Below are 21,920 nucleotides of genomic sequence, written 5' to 3'. Positions count from 1 at the left end.
ATTTCCCAAGTGTGAAATCACTGTCGCACATGTGCCCAGAGTTACAATCAAAGTTGTTCTCAGGGCAAGAGATTTAATATGTGTTCTTCCTAGTCTGTAGATTACCTTACAGGCTTTGAATCTGAGATGTGCCTCTTTAGATGTGGATGAATACAGGGTGATAAATTTTAAGTAAATTTAAAAAAAAAACACATATGAAAACCATCAAGCAACAGCGTGGTAGTGTGTGTTAGGTGCATGTTACACAGTCATGCGTCCTTTACAAGGGAGCTTTTTCATGTCCCTCCCTCACCGCATGACAGGGGTTGCTCTCCCAGAACAGGGTGCCCCTCACAGGGCTAGCATGCTGCCATAACTCCCGTAACTCCTGCCGTAACTTCCATCACCACTTCAGGCGGGGATAAAAACAGTAGAACAAACGTCCTGTTGAATGCAGCTTTTTTCAACCCCGCTTGCATCTCCACTGAGAAGTGGCGGTGGAATGGACACTGCGTGGCGCATTTTCCGCCTGTGTAAGTGCTTTCATTTGCTTTGGCTCAAAGCCACGCCAAAAATCATGAGCTGCAAATGTCCTCCACTCTCCCCCCACAAAAGAGGTAAAGTTACACCCTGGTGTTGCTAAATACACTTAGAGTAACACACTTCTCAATGCTTTTCACATGTGTCAGCTCATTTTGAACGCTCTTAACTGTACCACACGTGTTTCAGGAGGGTGTGCCAAAATGGCGGTTTCTTATTTTGCGGAGTATCTGGTTTAGCACATTATGTCTTGTTTGTGATCTCAGAAAACTGGCATCTGTTACTAGTACTACTAGGTACAAATGTTGAATCACCTCAAACAGTTTGAGATGAAGAACACCTTGGCCAAAACTGTAGCTCCCCTTCTCTTGCTGGTGAGTGAACGTGTGCACACCACGGTGTTTGGTCCCACAGATCCCACCCTATGGACGACAGAGCACGTGCGTCAGTGGCTGGAGTGGGCCGTGAAGGAGTACCTCCTCCTGGATGTGGACATCTCTTTGTTCCAGAACATCGATGGCAAGGAACTCTGCAAGATGAGCAAAGAGGACTTCCAGAGGCTGACCCCCAGCTACAACGCGGACATCCTGCTCTCCCACCTCCACTACCTCAGAGAGAGTGAGTGCTGCTCCCCGCTCACCCAACCGCCTCCATACTGTAGGCATTGAAACATCAAGGCCTGCAGGGGTCAGATCTCAAGGGTGAAGTCTTCATGTTGCTGTTCTGCTTGGCTGCATGTCAGCCCACCCTGGGTCCTCTGTCCTTTCCTCTGTCTGTGCCCGGACAGACGTGTTCCTCTCTCTCACGCGGTCAAATGATTCCTCTCTCAGAAACCAGCTGCACCTGTGTCTGATAGCCTGGAAACCCGACCGTTGTGACAGTACAAGCCAGACTGAATACAAGGTTTACAGACATGCATAGAGCCCACGTGTTCATGCCAATTTAACTCTCAACTTTGGTCCACCTATGCCAGTGGCATGAATTAGAAGACAAATACTTTGGCTTCTATCAGTCTGTTACTAGCTTTTAGCCTGTGACCTTGTGGGCAATTTAGTTTGCCTTTCACATGTGTTTATTTACTTTTGGCAAGTCCCTATGAACAGGTTGGATTGTTTAGCCACTGCACAGGAAAAAGTTTGTCAGTGTTCAGTGCCTCAAAAGTTAAGTTCATGTCAAAGTTGTTCTTTTTGATCTTCCCTGGATATCTGAGCTCAAACATTTTTATGGCCAAGCAAGAATATTTTCAAAGTAGCATTGTGCCATTTATGATGGCTTAGAGCCACTTTGTAGCCCTGGTATCAGTGAGGAGAGAGGGGTAAAAATTGGAAAGTGAGTCGGAGAGGCGCTCCCTTCTCTGCCTCCCTGCCAGTTCCCGGGATGGTCAGCTGGGCTGATTCTGGACTGCCGTTCTCTGTGCTGGACAGCGTTCAGGCAGACAGAGGCTCGCCAAGCCTCGTCAGCAACGTTCCCAAACCCAACTGGATCCAGTGCCTGTTTTCATTTTCATCTGATGGAACTCTCTGTTTTTTCGCTGCAAGTTCAGGAGAAGTTGCATTTCTTTGGGGTATTTTTTTTTTTTTAATCGCAAGGGTTGTTCACATTTCATTTTGTTTTGAAGCTATGGAGCGGCAGTTTGAAAAAAAATGAATTCTCCCTCAAATATTTTTGCATGACTAATTCTTTGAGGTTGATTATTAAATGGGGAGAGTAGTTTATTGTAGTACCCTGCAATATAACTGCTTGTGTGTTGAAACAAGGTCAGTGGAAAGATTCTGAGTGTTCATAAAAGCAACAACAAATTAAGAAAAAAACATTTGACAGAACTCACCAGGTCCAGATGTGTACATGTTTGGATAGAAAATATTTGTAGAATTCCTGCAGCTCTGTATCATGGATATAGTATATATAATTTTACATTTATGGCTGTTTCAAGGTGAAAAAATAAAAGACACAACTGATACACTGTGCCACATATTTTAATGCGCAATTATGCAGTTATATGCAATAAATCTATTTAACTGCTCACAGTTTTATTACTCCTAAAAACAGCATACGGAGGACTAAACTGAAACAACACTGAGTTGTCCAGGGATTGAATTATTATCTCTTTATTGATTTTTCCCTTTAAGTAATGTTAACATATGGTTAATCCATGTTCACAACATTACACAGGGAAATTTGTGAAAGTACCTGAGAATAGTGCATACCCAAGGTATCCTAGTTTCAGAGAAGTGCCCAGGGGTTTTAGCAGTAGCTTAAAAACCCTGATGAGAATACCATGAGTTGGTTCGGGGTCTTATTGATTATCTCCATGCAGATACAGACCCGGCAAAGTATTTCGGACTTTGGCTTTGACTGCTGTAGTTTAACAGAGAAAGCACAGTGGAAAGGAAAGCTTTAAAATATCTTCTTTCGTGCTTTTCTGCTGCTTTTTTTCTGGCCATGTTTTTTGTTGTTTTTTTTTTCTCTTCTAATGTCTCCACAAACTCGCCAAATTTATTTTAGAGAAAGAAAATTGTGGAAGCATGCAATTCTCATAAATGACTGTGGGCAGCAGTGATTAGCTGTTTGTTTAGTTTGGCAGTTATGACATTGTCTTGGTTTCGCATTGTATCGTAACGCCTTCTCACTGTGAGCATGTGCCATGCTCAGTGCTTCTCCCTCACCCTCACCTTGTTGGACTGGCTCCTCTAACTGATCTGAGAACAGAGCAGCTGAGTGCTTCACTGTGGCTCGTGTGTGTCAGTCAAATGGCAAGCGCGGTGCTCCTGGTGCATTGGCAGGTTATTTTGAGCCGTTTCAGTCAATTTCCTCTTTGAAAAAAAAGAATGTTTTGTTTCTCAGCTCCACTTCCTCACTTGACCTCAGATGATGTTGACAAAGCCTTGCAAAACTCCCCGCGGTTAATGCATGCCCGCAACACAGGTAAGGACCCCTGTCTACGCTTTGCTCCGCCCACTTCACTAGTCTTACAACCATGCCATGTTGACTTATGTATATACACAGTTTATATACATGTGATGGATGATGTTTATGTAAATATCTATTCCTACATGTCTATATTTGTGCATAGACATTTATAAAAATGTATAGATATATTTTCATTAAATCTTGTTTTGGGCACAAAATTCTGTACGCTACTTTTCCGGATCCTTATTATTTGTTAATTGATACTGTACACATGCTGTGTTACAGTTAAGTTAAAAGGAAAACTGATGAACGCATGTTTTGGATTGCTTTTGCATTGCGTGGAGGAATTACCTTGCAAAGCACTCTCATTCACAGTGGGGATCTGTATTGCCTTTTGGCTGTACAGTCTCCTCTAATGGCTGAGTATTTCCTGGGTTGGGGGTAAAGTCATATGGGGAGGGTGGGGGGGGGGGGGGTGGTCACACCTACTGGCTGGTATTTCCTGCTTTGTGCTGTATTTCCTGCTTGTATCGTCAGCAGAGCTGCTGCCCCATGTGACCCCCTTACAAAGCTGCCCCGTTTCACTCAAGTTCTGACCCTAATCATGTGTCTTTCCTTTGTCAGGAGGTGCTAGTTTTATTTTCCCCAACACCTCAGTGTATCCCGACTCCTCTCCCAGGGTCCCGGGCAGGCCAGGTAGGTGCTGCCTGAATTCACTGTGCTGAAACTTTCTACAACCCAGTGTTTTTTAACAGCATATAAATATTGATACATACTTGTTGGTATTTACTCTATGTAAACAAAATATTAACCATCAATCTGCAGACCCTGGGGTCATTCAAATGATGTCATCCCTTACTTTGTGCAATTATGCACATTCAGATAAAAGCTTCTGCCCATTGTCAATGTGTACAATATACCATGCATGTTTTTTCTGCATCCCACATAATATAGAAACCTATGCCAATATGCTGCTCTTGCCCTAACCCATTGAGGTGAACCACAGAAAACGTACCACTTCTCCTGTAAACATTTGTGAGCTTCTCTCCCTCTGGTGGTGAAGTCAGTAATTGCATGTGGTTGACTGCAGAGAGGCTTGTGTTACTGTTTTACAGACTTAGCTTATGAGGCAGCAAGGAGGTCAGGGTGGACGCCACAAGCTGTGTCTTCATCCAAAGGTGAGTGCAATAGTATATCCTTGTCTGATATGAGGATATTTTTAGCTACACCAATAGTCATTCCACTCAAAGGTGCAAAGTTGTACAGGAAGTTTGTTTACATGCTGTACATATTTTAAAGTGAAAGGTGCTCTTCTTGAACTTTGTGTTCTCTTTGCAGGTGGCATTGATAATTTGTGATAAGGTGGAAAAATGAGACACAAATGCATTCCAATGATAAGCAGATATTAATTTAGTGTGTATACACCCACACCCTTGATCAGCCACTTTGATATACAAAAGCCATTTCCTTCTAGGGTCCCAGCCATCTCCTGCCATAGTCACCAAAACAGAGGAGCAGAGACCCCAGCTTGGTGAGTGACTTGGTGACAAAATACACAGTCCTGTTACTTTGATAAAAGCCAAAGCAAGCACCCACACAAAACAGCATCTGGTGCTCGAACATCATTGTTTTGTCTGTGCCTGTCCCTCTGTCTTAGATCCCTACCAGATACTGGGGCCTACGAGCAGCAGGCTGGCCAATCCAGGTGAGGCGATGTGTCAGGGGTGTGGACCTCTCCCTGTGCCCTTTCTGTGCACTCAGCTGTGCAGCTGATAGATTCCCTTTGCAGGGGCCTGTCTGGCAAGTGTGGCAACACACTTTCAGGCTCCTGTCAGGGAATCTTGTTTGGCAGCAGCTACATTTTCAGGGATGCTCTTTACATAATCCTCAGGAGGCAGCACAGTTACGTAGCCATGACAGCAACAGACATGCTTGACCGATTGGATCTGGTACAATGTAGATTGAGCCCCCTGTCGAAAGACAAAACAGCTGTACCTGTGTAGTTTTACCCCAGTGGCCTGTATCATCAGAGAGGTGCTGATGTCTGGGGATATACGATTTTTCATCATTTGGCAATAAGCACTGATGGTTTCATGGCAATCCATGGGAGGTTATTGCAGTGGTGATTACCCCTGCCTTGTCTCTCTCCACAGGGAGCGGTCAGATCCAGCTGTGGCAGTTCCTCCTGGAGCTCCTGTCCGACAGCTCCAACTCCAACTGCATCACGTGGGAGGGCACCAACGGCGAGTTCAAGATGACAGACCCGGACGAGGTGGCGCGGCGCTGGGGCGAGCGCAAGAGCAAGCCCAACATGAACTACGACAAGCTGAGCCGCGCCCTGCGTTACTACTACGACAAGAACATCATGACCAAGGTGCACGGCAAGCGCTACGCCTACAAGTTCGACTTCCACGGCATCGCCCAGGCGCTGCAGCCCCACCCGCCCGAGTCCGCCATGTACAAGTACCCCTCGGACCTGTCCTACATGAGCTCCTACCACGCCCACCAGCAGAAGATGAACTTTGTGGCGCCCCACCCACAGGCATTACCCGTCACCTCGTCCAGCTTCTTCGCCGCCCCCACCCCCTACTGGAACTCCCCCACGGGGGGCATTTACCCCAACACCCGGCACCCTGCCACCCACATGCCCTCCCACTTGGGCACATACTATTAGACAGACCGGTGGGCGGAACCCTGGCTCTCACCAGGTTAAACAGCAGGACGAGGAATTGGGGGTAAAAGTGCAGGCAGACAAATTGTGAACAAAAAGCAAACTAAAAAGGGCTTTTGTTTGGGAAAAGTGAACTCAGACACGTGTACGGGCATAAGTAAAAGAAAATGGAAATGAAGGGATGGTAACTATGTAGAATAGGATGAAATTGCTGGGAAGCGGGTAGGTGTAAAAGAGGAGGATGTACAGAAAGAATGAGAGGATTTCTAAAGAGAAGGAGATGTTGACATGTATATATCAAATGGGGAATGGAGTATTCCAATGGAAGCAAGGGTTGTGTGGGTCAAGTAGAAACTGAGGCAAGAGACAGCGTGGTGTTGCATAGAGGCATATAGGGAGGGGAATGTGACGTAATGCATACCTATTAAAACAGGAGGAGAACATACCACAAGAAGTTTAACAATAGCTGCATGAACAGTTACCTATTATATATGTTAAGTATTAAACTACCTTATTTAATGAAGCAAACATATCAAAGTCTGCATAGACGGGGGTGGGGGTGGAAAAAGAGACGGAGCAAACAAAAGCAATGACAATAAAAGTGACAACTTCCACTTGTGTGGAAAATGCAAGGGGGATACAGGTGTTAGCTGTAGTAAACTGTGAAACAAGCAAGAGCGGGATGTGCTTTTGGCGGGCAGTACAGGACAGCTGAGCCTAGAGGCCATGGACTCCGGTGTGGGATGGGAAGAGAGATAGGAACAAGGAGCTGGTGCAACTACATGGAAGATGGTTGATAACAGATTGGAAAGACATTGAAATATGGGAAAACTAAGTATTATTCCTTTGGCTATAAACTGCCATACAGGTATCTATCAGTATTATACTACATATGGCATTATTGAGAGTAAAGGAAAGCCATTTACTTGATTGCTATTTTTTTAAAGGGAATGCTCTGAAAAAGGTGCATCTTTGCAATTTGGAAAACTGGAATAATGATGATATGAGAATATTGTAGTGGACCTCAAATCTGTTTCTGGATGGAGGGGGAGTTTCTTGACCTGTGCCTTATCATAGAAACTCCTCATACTACCAAAGAGATTTCATAAAAAAAATATCAATTTTTGTATTTTTTTCTGAGTCGCGAACGCTGTGCGTTTGTTAGATTGAAATATACAATTCAGTGTTATATGTCTTTTATATTATAAATATATAACTTATGCATTTATACACTACGAGTTGATCTCAGCCAGCCAAAGAGCCAGACTTATACACATTTTTTAAATAATCGACACAGTTGGGGATAAAAAATAGTATCAAAACAGACCAAGTGGACAGGAATCAATTTACCAATAGTGGCCTTGGATTCTCAATTTCATGCTTTTGTTTACAGTACAGATTGTATGTACTTAGAATAAAAAACTGATTGTATGTAACAATAAAAAATAAGCTGGGCCTGGCATGGCATTTCGACCTATTCAGTATTACTTTTATAGGTTTAGGGATGGGATGGGGGTAGCAGTGCCTAATAAACCAGGCAAGCAAAAAGGCCTGGACTGAGATTGTCTAAAAGGGAAGGGTACAGAAACCGCATTCTATGATAAATTATGTTCTTTTTTCCATTGTGACATTCTAATAAAATATTTCCAAGTCAAAACCTATTTTTCTCAGTAGTGACTTCTTAAACATTAACTTAATCATATGAGTATGTTGCTGGAACTGCATTGCTCCTTGTTTAGACTCTACCTACTGTGTGTGTGTGTGTGTTTATTTGAGTGTTTGTGTGTAACAGGGTGTGCGTGTGTCTGTGTGTTTGTGTTCAATGCCAGTGACTGATGCATCTGACAGGCAACATACCTCCATGTTGCCATAACAGCTGACATTGTTTGGACCCATGACAATAGCAGAGCCATCCCTTTTTACTGTATGTAAGACTTTGCACCTGAGGCATCTTTATACTGTTGGGTTTAATTGCCTTAAAATATGACATTTTTACTCTTTACAGGTCAGTTGTGTATTTATTGGTAAACAAAACTCAAAATCCAATTAGTTAAAACATTGTTATGTTACATTCACTACCTCCATTATCTCATACATCATAACTTAGACTCCAGTATAAAGTTGTAATATAAAGTAGAAAAAGTGGTAATCAATGCCGGGTCCACTGTCAAAGCTAAAAGTTATCCAAAATGCATTGTAATTGGTTTTCTCAGGAATCAGCTCAGAACATACAGTGCTGGCCAAAAGTATTGGCACCCCTGCAATTCTGTCAGATAATGCTCAATTTCTCCCAGAAAATGATTGCAATTACAAATGTTTTGGTAGTAATATCTTCATTTATTTTGCTTGCAATGAAAAAACACAAAAGACAATGAAAAAAGAATTAAATCAATTATCATTTTACACAAAACTCCAAAAATGGACCGGACAAAAGTATTGGCACCCTCAGCCTAATACTTGGTAGCACAACCTTTGGACAAAATAACTGCGAACAACCGCTTCCGGTATCCATCAATGAGTTTCTTACAATGCTCTGCTGGAATTTTAGACCATTCTTCTTTGGCAAACTGCTCCAGCTCCCTGAGATTTGAAGGGTGCCTTCTCCAAACTGCCATTTTCAGATCTCTCCACAAGTGTTCTATGGGATTCAGGTCTGGACTCATTGCTGGCCACTTTAGAAGTCTCCAGTGCTTTCCCTCAAACCATTTTCTAGTGCTTTTTGAAGTGTGCCTTGGGTCATTGTCCTGCTGGAAGACCCATGACCTCTGAGGGAGACCCAGCTTTCTCACACTGGGCCCTACATTACGCTGCAAAATTTGTTGGTAGTCTTCAGACTTCATAATGCCATGCACACGGTCAAGCAGTCCAGTGCCAGAGGCAGCAAAGCAACCCCAAAACATCAGGGAACCTCCGCCATGTTTGACTGTGGGGACCGTGTTCTTTTCTTTGAAGGCCTCGTTTTTTTTCCTGTAAACTCTATGTTGATGCCTTTTCCCAAAAAGCTCTACTTTTGTCTCACCTGACCAGAGAACATTCTTCCAAAATGTTTTTGGCTTTCTCAGGTAAGTTTTAGCAAACTCCAGCCTGGCTTTTTTATGTCTCTGGGTCAGAAGTGGAGTCTTCCTGGGTATCCTACCATAGAGTCCCTTTTCATTCAGACACCGACGGATAGTACGGGTTGACACTGTTGTACCCTCGGACTGCAGGACAGCTTGAACTTGTCTGGATGTTAGTCGAGGTTCTTTATCCACCATCCGCACAATCTTTCGTTGAAATCTCTCGTCAATTTTTCTTTTCCGTCCACATCTAGGGAGGTTAGCCACAGTGCCATGGGCTTTAAACCTATTGATGACACTGCGCACGGTAGACACAGGAACATTCAGGTCTTTGGAGATGGACTTGTAGCCTTGAGATTGCCCATGCTTCCTCACAATTTTGCTTCTCAAGTCCTCAGACAGTTCTTTGGTCTTCTTTCTTTTCTCCATACTCAATGTGGTACACACAAGGACACAGGACAGAGGTTGAGTCAACTTTAATCCATTTTAACTGGCTGCAAGTGTGATTTAGTGATTGCCACCACCTGTTATGTGTCACAGGTAAGTAACAGGTGCTGTTAATTACACAAATTAGAGAAGCATCACATGATTTTTCAAAGGGTGCCAATACTTTTGTCCGGCCCATTTTTGGAGTTTTGTGTAAATTGATACTTGATTTGACTTTTTTTTCTTTCTCTTTTGTGTTTTTTTATTGCAAGCAAAATAAATGAAGATATTACTACCAAAACATTTGTAATTGCAATCATTTTCTGGGAGAAATTGAGCATTATCTGACAGAATTGCAGGGGTGCCAATACTTTTGGCCAGCACTGTATACAGTACTTTTGTTTTACAATACTACAGAGGTTGTCATCAATCCTAACAGCATTTACCCACACACTAAAACCCGTTTCTCTAAATTAAGCTTGTTTGTAACACACTTCTGTTTGTTTTCATGTACTTGCCATATTACTTCTTTATATTTTTCACAATCTGGTGATAAAATGGCACAGAAGTCACATACAGTGTGTGCTGGTCTGTTTTCAGTCACTTTGCTCCTTCCTGTACTCCTCTTCCAACCGGAGCTTCTCGGTGTTGTTGCAGAAAAGGGCGGGGTCGGTGCAGGGCCGCACCTCGTCAAAATAATTGAAGTCGGCCACATACTTTCCGCTGGGGGAGCTGAACAGCACAGGCTTGAACTCGTAGCCCCAGATGATCTCCTGGGGGATGTAGGACGTGCGGCTCTGGCAGGTTGCGGCAGTGGACTCCATGGTGGCGTTGAGGGTCACCACCAGCTCAAAGTCTCTGGTGCGCAGATTCTCAGCCGTGAGGCCACACAGGGGGCTGGCCTCGTCGATCACATGGTAGAACACAAGCGGCAGGATGAGGAAGGGGCAGTCGCCGCTGGAGTCCAGCTGGAAGTCCACCTCAGTCTGGCTGATCAGGGTCTTCTCGCCCTCCTGGGTCTCGTAGGGGAAGAGCAGCTTGCCGGACAGCTGACACTGGATCAGCAGGCTCTTCCTCATGTTGGCCACCCGCACCATGAGGCAGAGCTTGCCCTCGTGCTGGCAGATCACCGCCGAGTGGCTGAACTTGATGGTCTCCGCCCTCTTCTTGGGACGGGCCAGCTTGGCCAGGAAGGCCCCCGTGACAAATATCTCAGCCAGGCCTGTGATGACCAGCTGGGCCACCAGCGTGAAGATGGCCAGGGGACACTCCTCTGAGATGTAGCGGAAGCCATACCCAATAGTGGTCTGAGACTCCAGGGAGAAGAGGAAGGCGCCGGTCAGCGTCTCCACATTCATCACGCAGGGCGTGTGGTTGAAGGACCGCTCGGGATCAAAGTCGCCGTTCCCCATCCCGATGAAGAAGAAAAAAACGCCAAAGATGAACCAGGTCATCACGAACGTGGAGGAGAACAGCGTGAGTTTGTAACGCCATTTCATGTCTACGACGGTGGTCCAGATGTCATGGAGGTACAGCTTAACCATGCCCTCGACATTGTCAATCCTCACATTGTTATGCCCATCCTTGGACACCACCCTTCTTTGTGTCTGCGGATCGGCAGCCGTCATTTTGTAGATCTGATATTTCTTCGCCCCTGTCTGAGAATTGTTCTGGCCCTCCTCCATTTCCATCTGAACTGAAAAAAATAAAGAAAGCAAATCCTCTGCAAATTTGACCAATACATTGAACTGAATGAATTACAGTTACACACATTTAATCATTGTTTTTGATGTAAGCAATACCTTATGAAGCAGACCTATTTTGACAATTTTGTCATATTAAAAAGTTTTAATTGGTAAAAAAGAAATGCTAGATATTCATCAAGTAATTTTGGTCATTGATCACTGAGGAACCAGAATATTATGCACCGAATCCAACCTAATTCAATCGTTAACACATTTTGTTGTTTGGGTATGTGTGGAAATTGCTGTCAATAGTACTCCTTTTTATTTTAGCAGTAAAGCCAATTTCATTTGTAACAATTTCTTTGGGAAGTTGATAAACATGAATATTCAGGAAAGATATGTTGTCCGGTGGCGTATCTTAACATTAAACCTTGAGAACACCATGGATGAGTCATTTGAAAGTGGCTTGACTTATTCCATTGCCAGTGCCATCATTTTATCAAGAAACATCTTGCAAGAATGGTTCATGTGTCTTTTATAAAATTCTATAAATGATAAACGCTTACATTTTAATTTTAATGCCACCATTACTTATGAAATGAAATGTCAAAAAACCAAAGTATTGTAATGCAGGACCTTCAAGTTCAAAGAAATTCTTTTCCTTATTGCTCTTTCCTGGTTAATAAGCACTTATGAAAGTTGTAAATTAACTAGACAGCTCATTTCCTGCATTTTACATTTTCCAAAATATTGAAAGGCTATATTCATTTTTTCTGTTAATACTGCATTATCTTTGCATTTTGCTCAATAGTCAAAGTGCAGATAAAGGTCTGTACTTACTGGTTGTGTCCCTGTCTTGTTCCTCCTCAGGTCTGAAGCTTTTCTGGCCCTAGGTTGTTATCTGTAATGTGAAACTAGGAGGTTTTACCCCCTTGACGAATTGCACAATGTCCTTGCTACTCTATTGTCCGTGTTTATGTGCACTGAACTTCAGCACAATGATATTTAGGACAGTTAAGGAGCACATAGTGGAGGACATTATGAATGTGCTTTCTCCAACCTGCAAGTCAGGTTTTATTTTGTGTGCTACACAAACTCCACCTTTCTGCCTCCCCGCTTCAAGGCTGAAGTAAAAGTACACCTGCTCTGCGTTTTTTGCGCTCTTGGTTTATTTTGATATTACTTTTTTGATGTTATCGGTATAAACACACCCAGATTTACAGTCCAATAGACCAAAGGTATCTGCTGCAAGACATTCCTGTTCTTGACCAGAGGTCCAGATGACCCTGCTTACAGTAAACACACATTTCCCTAAGAATTATGAGAGTAAACATGGTGTCAAAAGCTTTACTAAACTGTGAGCTGAAAGCAACGCAGATGTCTGGGGAGAGATCCATCATACACTTGATTTCTGTCATATATATATGTATATATATATATATATATATATATATATGCATATAAAATAGAAACCAAGTGTATGAAACTAAGTGTGTATATATATATATATATATATATATATATATATATATATATATATATATATGTATATGTATCAGCAGTACCCCTTGGAGACTGGGGGACTGGGGGATTATAAATGATCATAATTATAAAGAAAATGGATTTCAAGATTAAAGGTTTCATAAAAAGAGGCTTTTTAGGCCTATTAAGCAAGGACCCAGACTGGCAGTAATACCTCTGTTCCAGCCTAGGTATTCCTGTTGCTATGCCTCCTATGAAGCCATTGTTCATAATATCCGATCTCCTTTCAGCAACCCATGGCTGCTCTCCTTGCCCCAACAGAACACCAGTGTTGATTGTCTGTCATTATTCCTCATGACAACATCACTATAAATGCATTACACTTGCCACAGTAATTACTGCAATATTATAGTCTAATGACATTAATTATATGGTTAGATGCTTTGATTGTACAGGTGTAATCAATTCAATTAGTTGTTTTAGGCCGTAGAAATATGGGGTTAATCCATTAAAGTATGCTTAAGATATGTCCAGGATCTGCTTTTTATAATACAATGTCAGTCCTCTACTCCACTGAGGTTACAACAAGTACAATAAATACAGGCATAAGGATTTTGTAATATGACTTGATCTATTGCATATTTTTTTAATATGAACAAAAGCTGTCTTTGACATGTCTGAATTGTTATTGTACATCTATAGAGCATAACATACCTCAAGCTCAGCAGGTTTCCTCCTCCTTTCCTGAAAAAGTTATGAGTGATTTCCCATTTCTTCCAGTGAAGTCAAAGTCCTATATTCCTGCTCCTCTGTGGGGTCACCACTTTTGGAATGTAGAGCTGAATTGTGGGACTGGATGTAGCTTGTTACATATACAAACGCTTTTATCCGCAGTGTAAAAGTCAAAGCATGACTGAAGTGTCATGAGAAATATTTCCAGGTACCTGTTGTGAACTTTGGACGGCAATGTATAGCTGAGTTCATCTCAATGTTGTTGCTGCCTGCGCCCAATCTGATGTAGTATATTGCTCTAGTGCAGTTACATGTCATGCTTAAGAAGTGGACCTACCTCTGAATTCAATCAAAAAACATATTGTTCTGTCCAGTAAAAACCATGGTAGTCAAGCACCATATTATCATATTAAGTGACTGCTGGTTCCAATGATCGCCACCAAGTCGTCTCAAGAAAGAAAACCACTTTATTGCAATACAGCAGTGCATTAATCTGGGAAGGGTTTTCTTTTTGTCTGAAAAGATCTATCTCAGATTCAGAGTTTATTGAACCCACTAATCAGATCATTTTAGTCTATAAAAATTGACTGACCATATCAGTAAAAATGCCCAAGGAAAATAAGGTTAGAGATTTGAATCTGAAGGAGCCACTTTTATACCCAAGCAAACATAATATTAAATTAATCTAATGTGACAAACAGCAACTTTCAGATCATTAACCAGAGCTAACTTTATGCATTTTTCAAGAGATACTATCTTGGTCAGAGTTTTAAATATGTGGGGAAAACAACTTGAGTTTGTTATTAACTCTGGTCTGCTAGCTCTGGTCTGTACCGGTTACAAGGACAGACTGCACTTTGGTGTTAGTTGTCATACATCAAGCCTTTAGCAGTCATTTTACCAGCAGGATTTTAAGGGTCCCACTTTTTTCAAACTTGTATCAACATAAGCAGCTTTTGGGAGACTTCTTCAGCCAATTCCACACATAGTAAAGCCATGGTTATTGATGAAGCAAAACAGCGCCTTAAGTTGCTGCCTACAGCATATTGGTGAAGTTGTGAGGCTAAATTTAAGTGGCATATTGAACTTTCTCTTCCATACCTCAGGTTTTCATTCATGAATCTCACTTTCATTTTAAAATCTGAAACGTTAATACCATAAAACCAAATTGCAATCAACTGCAACACTGGGCAGTTCAAGGCTTGATCAGACACAATGTTCTTTTCCTACTTTGACATTTGGTGATATTTTGTGTTACCAGTTTCTAAATATGCAGAATAGGGTATACGATATTGAGAACACAGTGACATGGTTATTTTCACACCCTTATAGCAAATGTTGAGTTGACATTAAAGCTTTTCACAATTATCTGAACGCAAAAATAAAAAATGTGTCAATGTACTCAAGCATGCATTACATTGTGTTCAGACCAGCTGGTGGTGGACGGCCTGCTAAACCAGTCTTGCAGTTGGAAGGACAAAGAGGTCATGAACCTCACCAGTTTAAACAAGAAAAAGTTTAGATAATGTGAGGACCAGACAAAATCTCCAGAAAGTATGATGTTTAAATGAAAAAGTAACTATAGTTTATGTAGTCTCCAGTACTGCATCTCTTTGCAGTAACAGAGGGAGAACTGATAAGGACCATAAAGTCAGTTCATCTTACACTGTATTTCAATCAGAGAAGACAACCCAAGGCCCAGCAGTGCATTTCAATTCACCGCCCTCATTCACCGTTTTTGCCACAATATATTACATACATAACTTCTGTGTACATGGCAGTTTTAGGAAAAGTTCCTGGAGACACGTGAACTCAGTTAAACTCGGGAGTGCCATTACTTTTCTGCAGTAATGGAGCTAATAAATCCGTATGATTCGTAAAAAGTCTAAGATAGTTTTGCCATGGTCATCGCAGAAGTATTTTTCTTCTTGCGCTGAAAGGTATTTCAGTTTAATTTATTGTACCTGAATAAATCTCTCCCCCTGTCTGTCTCTCTCCTTCTCTCCCTCTGTTTGCCTCTCTCTCTCTCTCTCTCTCTCTCTCTCTCTCTCTCTCTCTTTCTCTCATCCCTTTGAACTCTATGCACCATTGGCATTACGCTGTTTTATGGGTTGCCATTCAGAGCTTTTAGGTAGGGGAGAATATCTTGCCTTGATCTTAAGAAATCGTTAAAATTACAAATTACCCAGAATTACCCACAGGGTGGAGAGGAGGTGGAGCGGTACGGGAAACCAGGCCTGTGAAAGCAATTTACTCCAGTGGCTCCTGAGACCGGGGCTTGCCTTGACAGAGATATTGGCAGATAAGGAGATAGAGGCACGGCCGTCTCAGGCGTAAAAGCTGTGCCGGTGTGCAGACAAAAGGGAATTTGTGTCACTGCAGCCCAAGAACGCTTTGTGTTTATTGGCCAATGGGACTGATACTGGTGATGTCACTTAAGTATCTGGGGCCCGAGGCACCCTGCAGAGGTGTTAAATGAACATTTAAATTTAGTGTCCTGAACTGGTCTGACTAATGAATACAAATTGCATTTTGTTCTATGCTCAACAGCTCCATTACCAAACAGCCGAATAGCTCTGATACAGTATGTTTCCTCAAGCAGCAGTCTGACACAAACATGCTGTAGAAGCAAAGTGACTCAAAACAAAACAAAAGTTTTCCTTTTCTTCTGTACTAGCATATGCACTAGCATATAGCATGTCTCATTCTTCTTTGGTCATCACAGAACTCACCACACTGTGTTTATGAAGAAAAAAGTAACACTTGGATTAATGTGTGAACCAAAGTCACAGACAAATGTGGATTTAATCTGGGGACAGTTATGAAAAATTATTCGTATTACAGTCTTCTCCAAGTTTCCAGATACATGTCTGCACTATTTGCTCACACAAGCTGTGTCTAAATCTTAAACAGGGAAAATCTGAAAATACACTGTTGCAGAATGAGGGGATTGAATATCTGAAGTGAGGCGTGATTAATGCATATGAATGTGAAACTGGGTTCCTCTCAAAGGAGCTGCCAGTGTGTCTTGGCCAGAATCAGCCCAGGAGCTTTATAAAATAGTTACTTCCTGATCGTGGAAGCTGTGGGATAAAATAATGGCACTCAACGAGCAAAAGTTGTGAACAGCACCGGAACATCTGGGAAGATCAGAAGATTCCGCATTCCTGTCGGTTGATTTCCTACAGGACTCGGGACCTGAGGGCATTCTCCCCAGTGCCTTTCACTGGCAAGCAGAGGCAGAAGCATGTCCTTCCACATGGGGAGGGCGAGAAAAGTCTGGCTTCACTAACCGCATGTGGAGATATTGCCTATAGCTGTCCTCATTTTCAATGCTTCCTCAGCATTCGGCGTTATAATATGGTAATGCCGTGCGTCGGCTATCACCGTCTATCCATTCTGTCATTCACAAGGTCAGGACAGACAGTGCTGTGTTCTTGTTCGTTTTTATTTCTAACATGTGGCTCGCAGTGATGTATGGTAAAGGCCTCCTGCCAGCAGATATGGGACTCGCATTAAACCTTGGTCAGAAGACCTGTGGCTGCCTTCCATATACAGCCTGTTTTATGCGCCCAGGCTATCAGAGACCTGCCCTGAAAACACCCGCTGCTGCATTAAATTGCTTTATTTTCTTGGTCGGTTGGCTGCCACTGCATTTAGCCCCAGTGTGCCGATAGTCTCCCTCAAACTGCCTGAGTCTGGGACATTGGTCAGGCGTGTATTGAGCTGCAAATGAGGATTCGGAGCAGAGACAGGGAGGAAGTAAAGGCATATTTGGCAGCTTCAAGAATGATGGGAAGTAATGCTCACACTGTAATAGAAAACGACAGTATCAGTGCCTGCCAGGATATTGCCTTCCACAGCACTTGTGGACATAATCCACATGGCGGCCAGACTTTTTAAAAATGGTTCATCTGGGATTACATCCGGTGGCTATTAAAAGGTTCAAACCCAAGTACGGCTTGGTATTTTATTGTTAGAATACCGAAGTATTCTAACACAGTGTAAGGACATTGATTTGTGTAGACATTGCAAAGGGTTCTCTCTGCAAGTTGTGTATTGAAATAAATTTAAATCTACAGTTGTTCACTCTCTCTCTCTTTCTCCACTTTGTCCTCTTTCCACAGGAACCGCACGCCATACACACTTGAGAGAAGAAGGGCTATTTCTCCAATTATTAAAAGAGCTTGCAGCCTCACTAAACATTAATTAGCCATTAGTCACATAACACATTTAATTGAATCTCTTGCTTTATTCGTTACAGAATGTCTGTTGGGTAAATGAAATGAGTATGACTTGGATTATGCTGTACCTGAGAGACTGATTCAAAGGAGCACAAAGAATCATGGGAAAAAAACAGTCAGTGTAGGCAAATAGTTATTATCCTCTGTGTCTAAGCCTCACTGACAGATTCTCAAAAATGCCCCGCATTGCTGTTTGAAATTGTAAGGTTCTGCTCCTTGCTCTAGTGTAAGATTAGTTGTGTGTGGGTTCTGTGAAAGACCAAGATTCTGTTAGCACTGTAATGAGTGTGCAGGTCCCACAGGCAAAAGAAGTTGTTGAAATGAAGTGGAGGATTCTATCGAGAGTGCACTGAGCTGTATGAAGCCCTGTCTCATGTTACTTTAAAAGAAAAAAAAAAATCATTTTTGTGGGTTTGTGCTCTTTTGTACACCACGTAAATTAGTTGGAAAGCTGAAAGTCTTTTACCGGGCCAGATATGTGTTGGCTTTTATTTCACTTGATATTTTAAATTCATATACTCTGAGTGTTTGAAAAGCAACAGAAATACCAACATCAAGATTTGGAGCTGTGCATTTTATTTTTTTTTTTCTTGGTGGCTGCACTACTGGTTATTGACTAGTGGTGGCAGTAGAGATTTTCTTCTCTTAAGTAAGTTTCTAAATCTATGAGCTTTGTCCAGAAGGAAATTCAGTTTGATTTCCATATGTCAATGTTACCTTTTTTGTTTTTGGACTTGGTGTGAAGTATTCAGGAGTTTCAGGACAAAACATAGAGATGGTACCATGACATGTGATCATTCAAAAGGAGAGTATCAATCCTCTTTTTTATGTGAACATTGATGCTAAGCAATTGCAGAGCCGTTGGAAAATGTAACACCAAATGTGAATGCATTCCCATACATAGATGTTCATCTCTCTATACAACGCCAGAAATAAACACTTTTCAAATGGACCTTATATTTTAACATATTTCAGTCTCCAGTGTAATCATTTTCAAACCTTAGTCATACGTCATTACGAATTATTGTTAAACATGAAAGTAACTGCTTTATGTTTAAGCACAAAGAGGCAAACTTTTGTTTCATTATTGTTGTATTACTAATTTCAGCATAAGTGACTACATTTATTTGCACATTAATTTTATGATATTAACAGTAATATTCAAGTGTTTAAACTATGATGTGATATGGACTGTGTGAACAAATACCTCATACCAATAACTATAACCTGAATAGGCTTGTATTCCCATTATGATAGAATCAAATAAAACATGTCAGTTTTGCCTCTGGTAAATGGAGCGATATAAGCACTTCTTTCAAATATTCCTCCTATAAGTTTACATCTGCACATGTTCAATGCTTTGCAAGGAACCTTGGGTGATAACTCACTTGCTAGCTAAATGTCATGGCTAACAAAATAAACTTGCATTTTTGGACTGATGAGGTAACAATTGTTAGCAATAAGGTCTGTGACAAAAGTGCTAAGACAACAACATAAAGTAATACAAAACTGAGTATCTTCCACGCTGGTCTCAAAGTCTGGTCTCATTGTACATATAAACAGCTTACTTGGAATATGACCATAACAAGGAACATTTTCCAGAATACTGTGTGCGGGCAAATGCAGTCAATGTCACCATGTGTACATTGCAGTAAAAAGCATCAAAACACAAGGGCTCCAGTTAATCACAGGCACTTTGACCCACCCCTTCCAGTGCATTTACTATAAAATGGATTCAATGGTGCTTTCCAGCCATCCACTTCAAATCTGATGACAGAATACTTAATTAAAATAACGCAGAGGTCATTGTTTGAAAACTGCATTATACTGCAGGCAAACTTGAGCCTAATGTGAAACAAAATACTCCCAAGTGGTTTCCTTAAAATATTACCCTCAGCTAAGATTGATTAGAAGCTCAATGAATAATGAACTGGTCATTATTCTTTTCTTTTAAGTGTCGAATAAATTATTTTACATCCACTGCATTTTTTTACATATAGTAGTTATGTGACTACTTTATGACGTGGCCCTCCATCTTTATAATTCATAGTTTTCCATTTGCTCTTGTGCACTGAAATCGCACCCCCTCAGCCCTATCCCCACACCAGTATATCCCTCCCCCTAACCCCTTAGGAACTGCAAGATATGAAGATGTGTGAAGCTGAGTTTCAGGTGAGCATCAATCATTTCTGTCGGGTGGAAAATAAATGTGCGATTCTTTGTAATAGTGCAGCTCCCAGGCTGTGGCTGGAGACGTGCAATTTTACTTACAGCTCCCGGTATTAGTTTCTTTTTAATGAATAAACTGTGAATCAATTTCTCATTTGCTGCCGTGTCTGTGGGGCTGTTATTTGATCTAGGATTTTGACTGTGTTGCTCTGCTCTGAGCATGGCCGTGGTAAAGGCCTGCAAAATAGCATTATACAGAGTAGCATGAGGAAGGGAACTCATCTGTTTTTTTATGGTTTTACATGATAAATAAATTTATCACTTTGGCATGGCAAACAATCAGAAACCAGTACAGGATAGCAAGCAGTTTAAAGGTAGGCTGTGGCTGTGGAGAGCAGGGTGCAGGCACACATTTTGATCAATCCCAGTTTTTTTAGAGCTATGTCCAGAACTAGCTGTGATGAACCCCCAGCCATGTACATTGCTACAGAGGTGCTCACAGTGCTCATAGTGACCAAAGGAAGCAGATCACTGAGCATCACAGGGCTTTCACTGACCATCATCTTCTGGACCCCAGGCAGTCTTTTGCTAGCTATTGAGCCATTTAAATAACCATTTCTTTTGATAATGCCCCTCAAATGACATTTCATGTGACAAGCAACCTATAGATTAATGCAGATGGCTGAGAGAATGGCGAAATATTTCAGCGCTCAACTTCAGTGGCGGTCCTCGTCAAATGAGTGGACACTTATGGAAGAGCCGCTGTGCATCTGATCACCAGATGGCCAGGAGATGATTATCCCAGCATTGGCTGGCATTTTCGAGGTCTGGTTTCTTCCAAAAGCTTTGCGCGTTTCTCTCCCTCTGTGTATTTTTTTTCCATTACACTCCGAAGGCTCTCCTGCTGCTCCACCATTTGCGGACACGAAACCCGGGCCCAATGGCGGAGCGTCTCAGCGGCGGCACCGTCAGCTGTGACTGAGCAAGCAGAGGCCCGTCTCTCGCCATGTCCCAGCTGACAGGGTCCTGCGCAGCGCCAGGCCACCCCAGCAGATGCAGTTTATTTTTGGACCACTCCTTGATTGGTCTGATCAGCCCTGCCGATGCTCCACACTGAAGGACGAGTGCAGCAGCCAGACAGAGCACTCCAGCTTGCATCGATATTGTGGCTTAAAGGAAGCTTTCATCTCTAAATTTAGCCCTCGCCACACTCAACAAGGTCAGGATCGGGAGGATATTACCTGAAAAAAGACAACTCCGCCTCAACACCCCTGCAATGTCCTTGATATGTCTCCTGGTTACCATAACCCAGTTGCCACCCTTTCTGAATGCAGATGAATTTTTGATTATTTACAAAAAAGCTATGTGACTGAATGTTTATTCTCCTAGTTACCTGAAGCACATTTGTCCAAACTGGCAAATACCTTGCATTTGTCATGGTGTTTGCTGGTATAGCAATCACATGAGAGAGACTGAGAACCTTTACAGAACCTGGTTTGGGATTTGGAGAGTTTCATTTCCTGTATGAACTCTCAGAAGCACGGTTCCTCTGTGCTTAATAAGTTACTTTGATAATCAATGGTCAAGGAGAACTCTAAGAACTAAGAGGAATGTCCTGATCTTATCTCATTGCTCATGGTGAAACTGGGTTCTGATCTCCCAAGGAAGTGCTCCAACCCACTTCCTGCCCACAGCAGCAGCAATACATGTCATTCTCACATAGCTCTCCTCTTGATGGTGTCACCAATACCTCTGAGCCTCTATTTTTGCCCGCCGTGCTCTGATTTCTCTCCAGCCTGGTGCAGGGTGCTCCCATTTCCAGACCATGACGTTATACTGGGCCCGGGCTTCCTCTGCTTGGCTCCACCCATAGGGATGACAGGAAGCAATTGTATGAGGAACCTGCAGATGGTTAGGCTTCACAGAAGCGTGGTGGGTCCCAGGAGCGAAGTGGGGTCTGCAGGTGAGTGGAAAGGGAACAAATCATACATATGCACATATACAAACACATGTGCACGCTCACACA

At 42.3% G+C, this 21,920-nt stretch overlaps 2 protein-coding genes across 7 annotated transcripts in view; one reads left to right on the top strand and one right to left on the bottom strand.

Annotated features, from left to right (window-relative positions):
• Positions 1 to 7,742, top strand: part of erg (ETS transcription factor ERG) — a 46,670-nt gene extending 38,928 nt beyond the window's left edge. For 2 of the 4 annotated variants that reach the window (XM_036523979.1, XM_036523980.1), the window contains 7 exons: positions 934 to 1,137; positions 3,364 to 3,444; positions 4,054 to 4,125; positions 4,545 to 4,607; positions 4,904 to 4,960; positions 5,087 to 5,134; positions 5,583 to 7,742. In XM_036523979.1, the coding sequence (XP_036379872.1) occupies positions 934 to 1,137; positions 3,364 to 3,444; positions 4,054 to 4,125; positions 4,545 to 4,607; positions 4,904 to 4,960; positions 5,087 to 5,134; positions 5,583 to 6,103 (1,046 nt within the window). In that variant the 3' untranslated portion in view covers positions 6,104 to 7,742. The remainder of the gene's footprint in view (positions 1 to 933; positions 1,138 to 3,363; positions 3,445 to 4,053; positions 4,126 to 4,544; positions 4,608 to 4,903; positions 4,961 to 5,086; positions 5,135 to 5,582) is intronic. The other 2 variants (XM_036523981.1, XM_036523983.1) reach the window with 1 other exon arrangement.
• Positions 7,743 to 10,117: 2,375 nt separating this feature from the next.
• Positions 10,118 to 13,573, bottom strand: kcnj15 (potassium inwardly rectifying channel subfamily J member 15). 3 transcript variants are annotated; one of them, XM_036523986.1, is made up of 2 exons: positions 13,464 to 13,573; positions 10,118 to 11,273 (listed from the first exon to the last, which is right to left on the bottom strand). In XM_036523986.1, the coding sequence occupies exon 2, from the start codon at positions 11,271 to 11,273 to the stop codon at positions 10,179 to 10,181; it is 1,095 nt and encodes a 364-aa protein (XP_036379879.1). In that variant the 5' UTR covers positions 13,464 to 13,573; the 3' UTR covers positions 10,118 to 10,178. The 3 variants fall into 3 exon arrangements, with proteins under 3 accessions (XP_036379879.1, XP_036379878.1, XP_036379877.1); XM_036523985.1 differs by lacking the exon at positions 13,464 to 13,573 and adding an exon at positions 12,108 to 12,400; XM_036523984.1 differs by lacking the exon at positions 13,464 to 13,573 and adding an exon at positions 12,108 to 12,399 and having other exon boundaries at positions 10,118 to 11,278.
• Positions 13,574 to 21,920: the final 8,347 nt, after the last annotated feature.

This window comes from Megalops cyprinoides, chromosome 3, assembly GCF_013368585.1.
Source record: "Megalops cyprinoides isolate fMegCyp1 chromosome 3, fMegCyp1.pri, whole genome shotgun sequence".
Lineage (NCBI taxonomy): Eukaryota > Metazoa > Chordata > Actinopteri > Elopiformes > Megalopidae > Megalops > Megalops cyprinoides.
Note: the sequence above shows the minus strand (reverse complement) of the source record. Positions and strands in the feature narration are given on the sequence as shown.

Coding starts and splice junctions, on each gene's coding strand:
- kcnj15 (XM_036523986.1), bottom strand. CDS start 11,273: ATGGAAATGGAGGAGGGCCAGAACAATTCTCAGACAGGGGCGAAGAAA.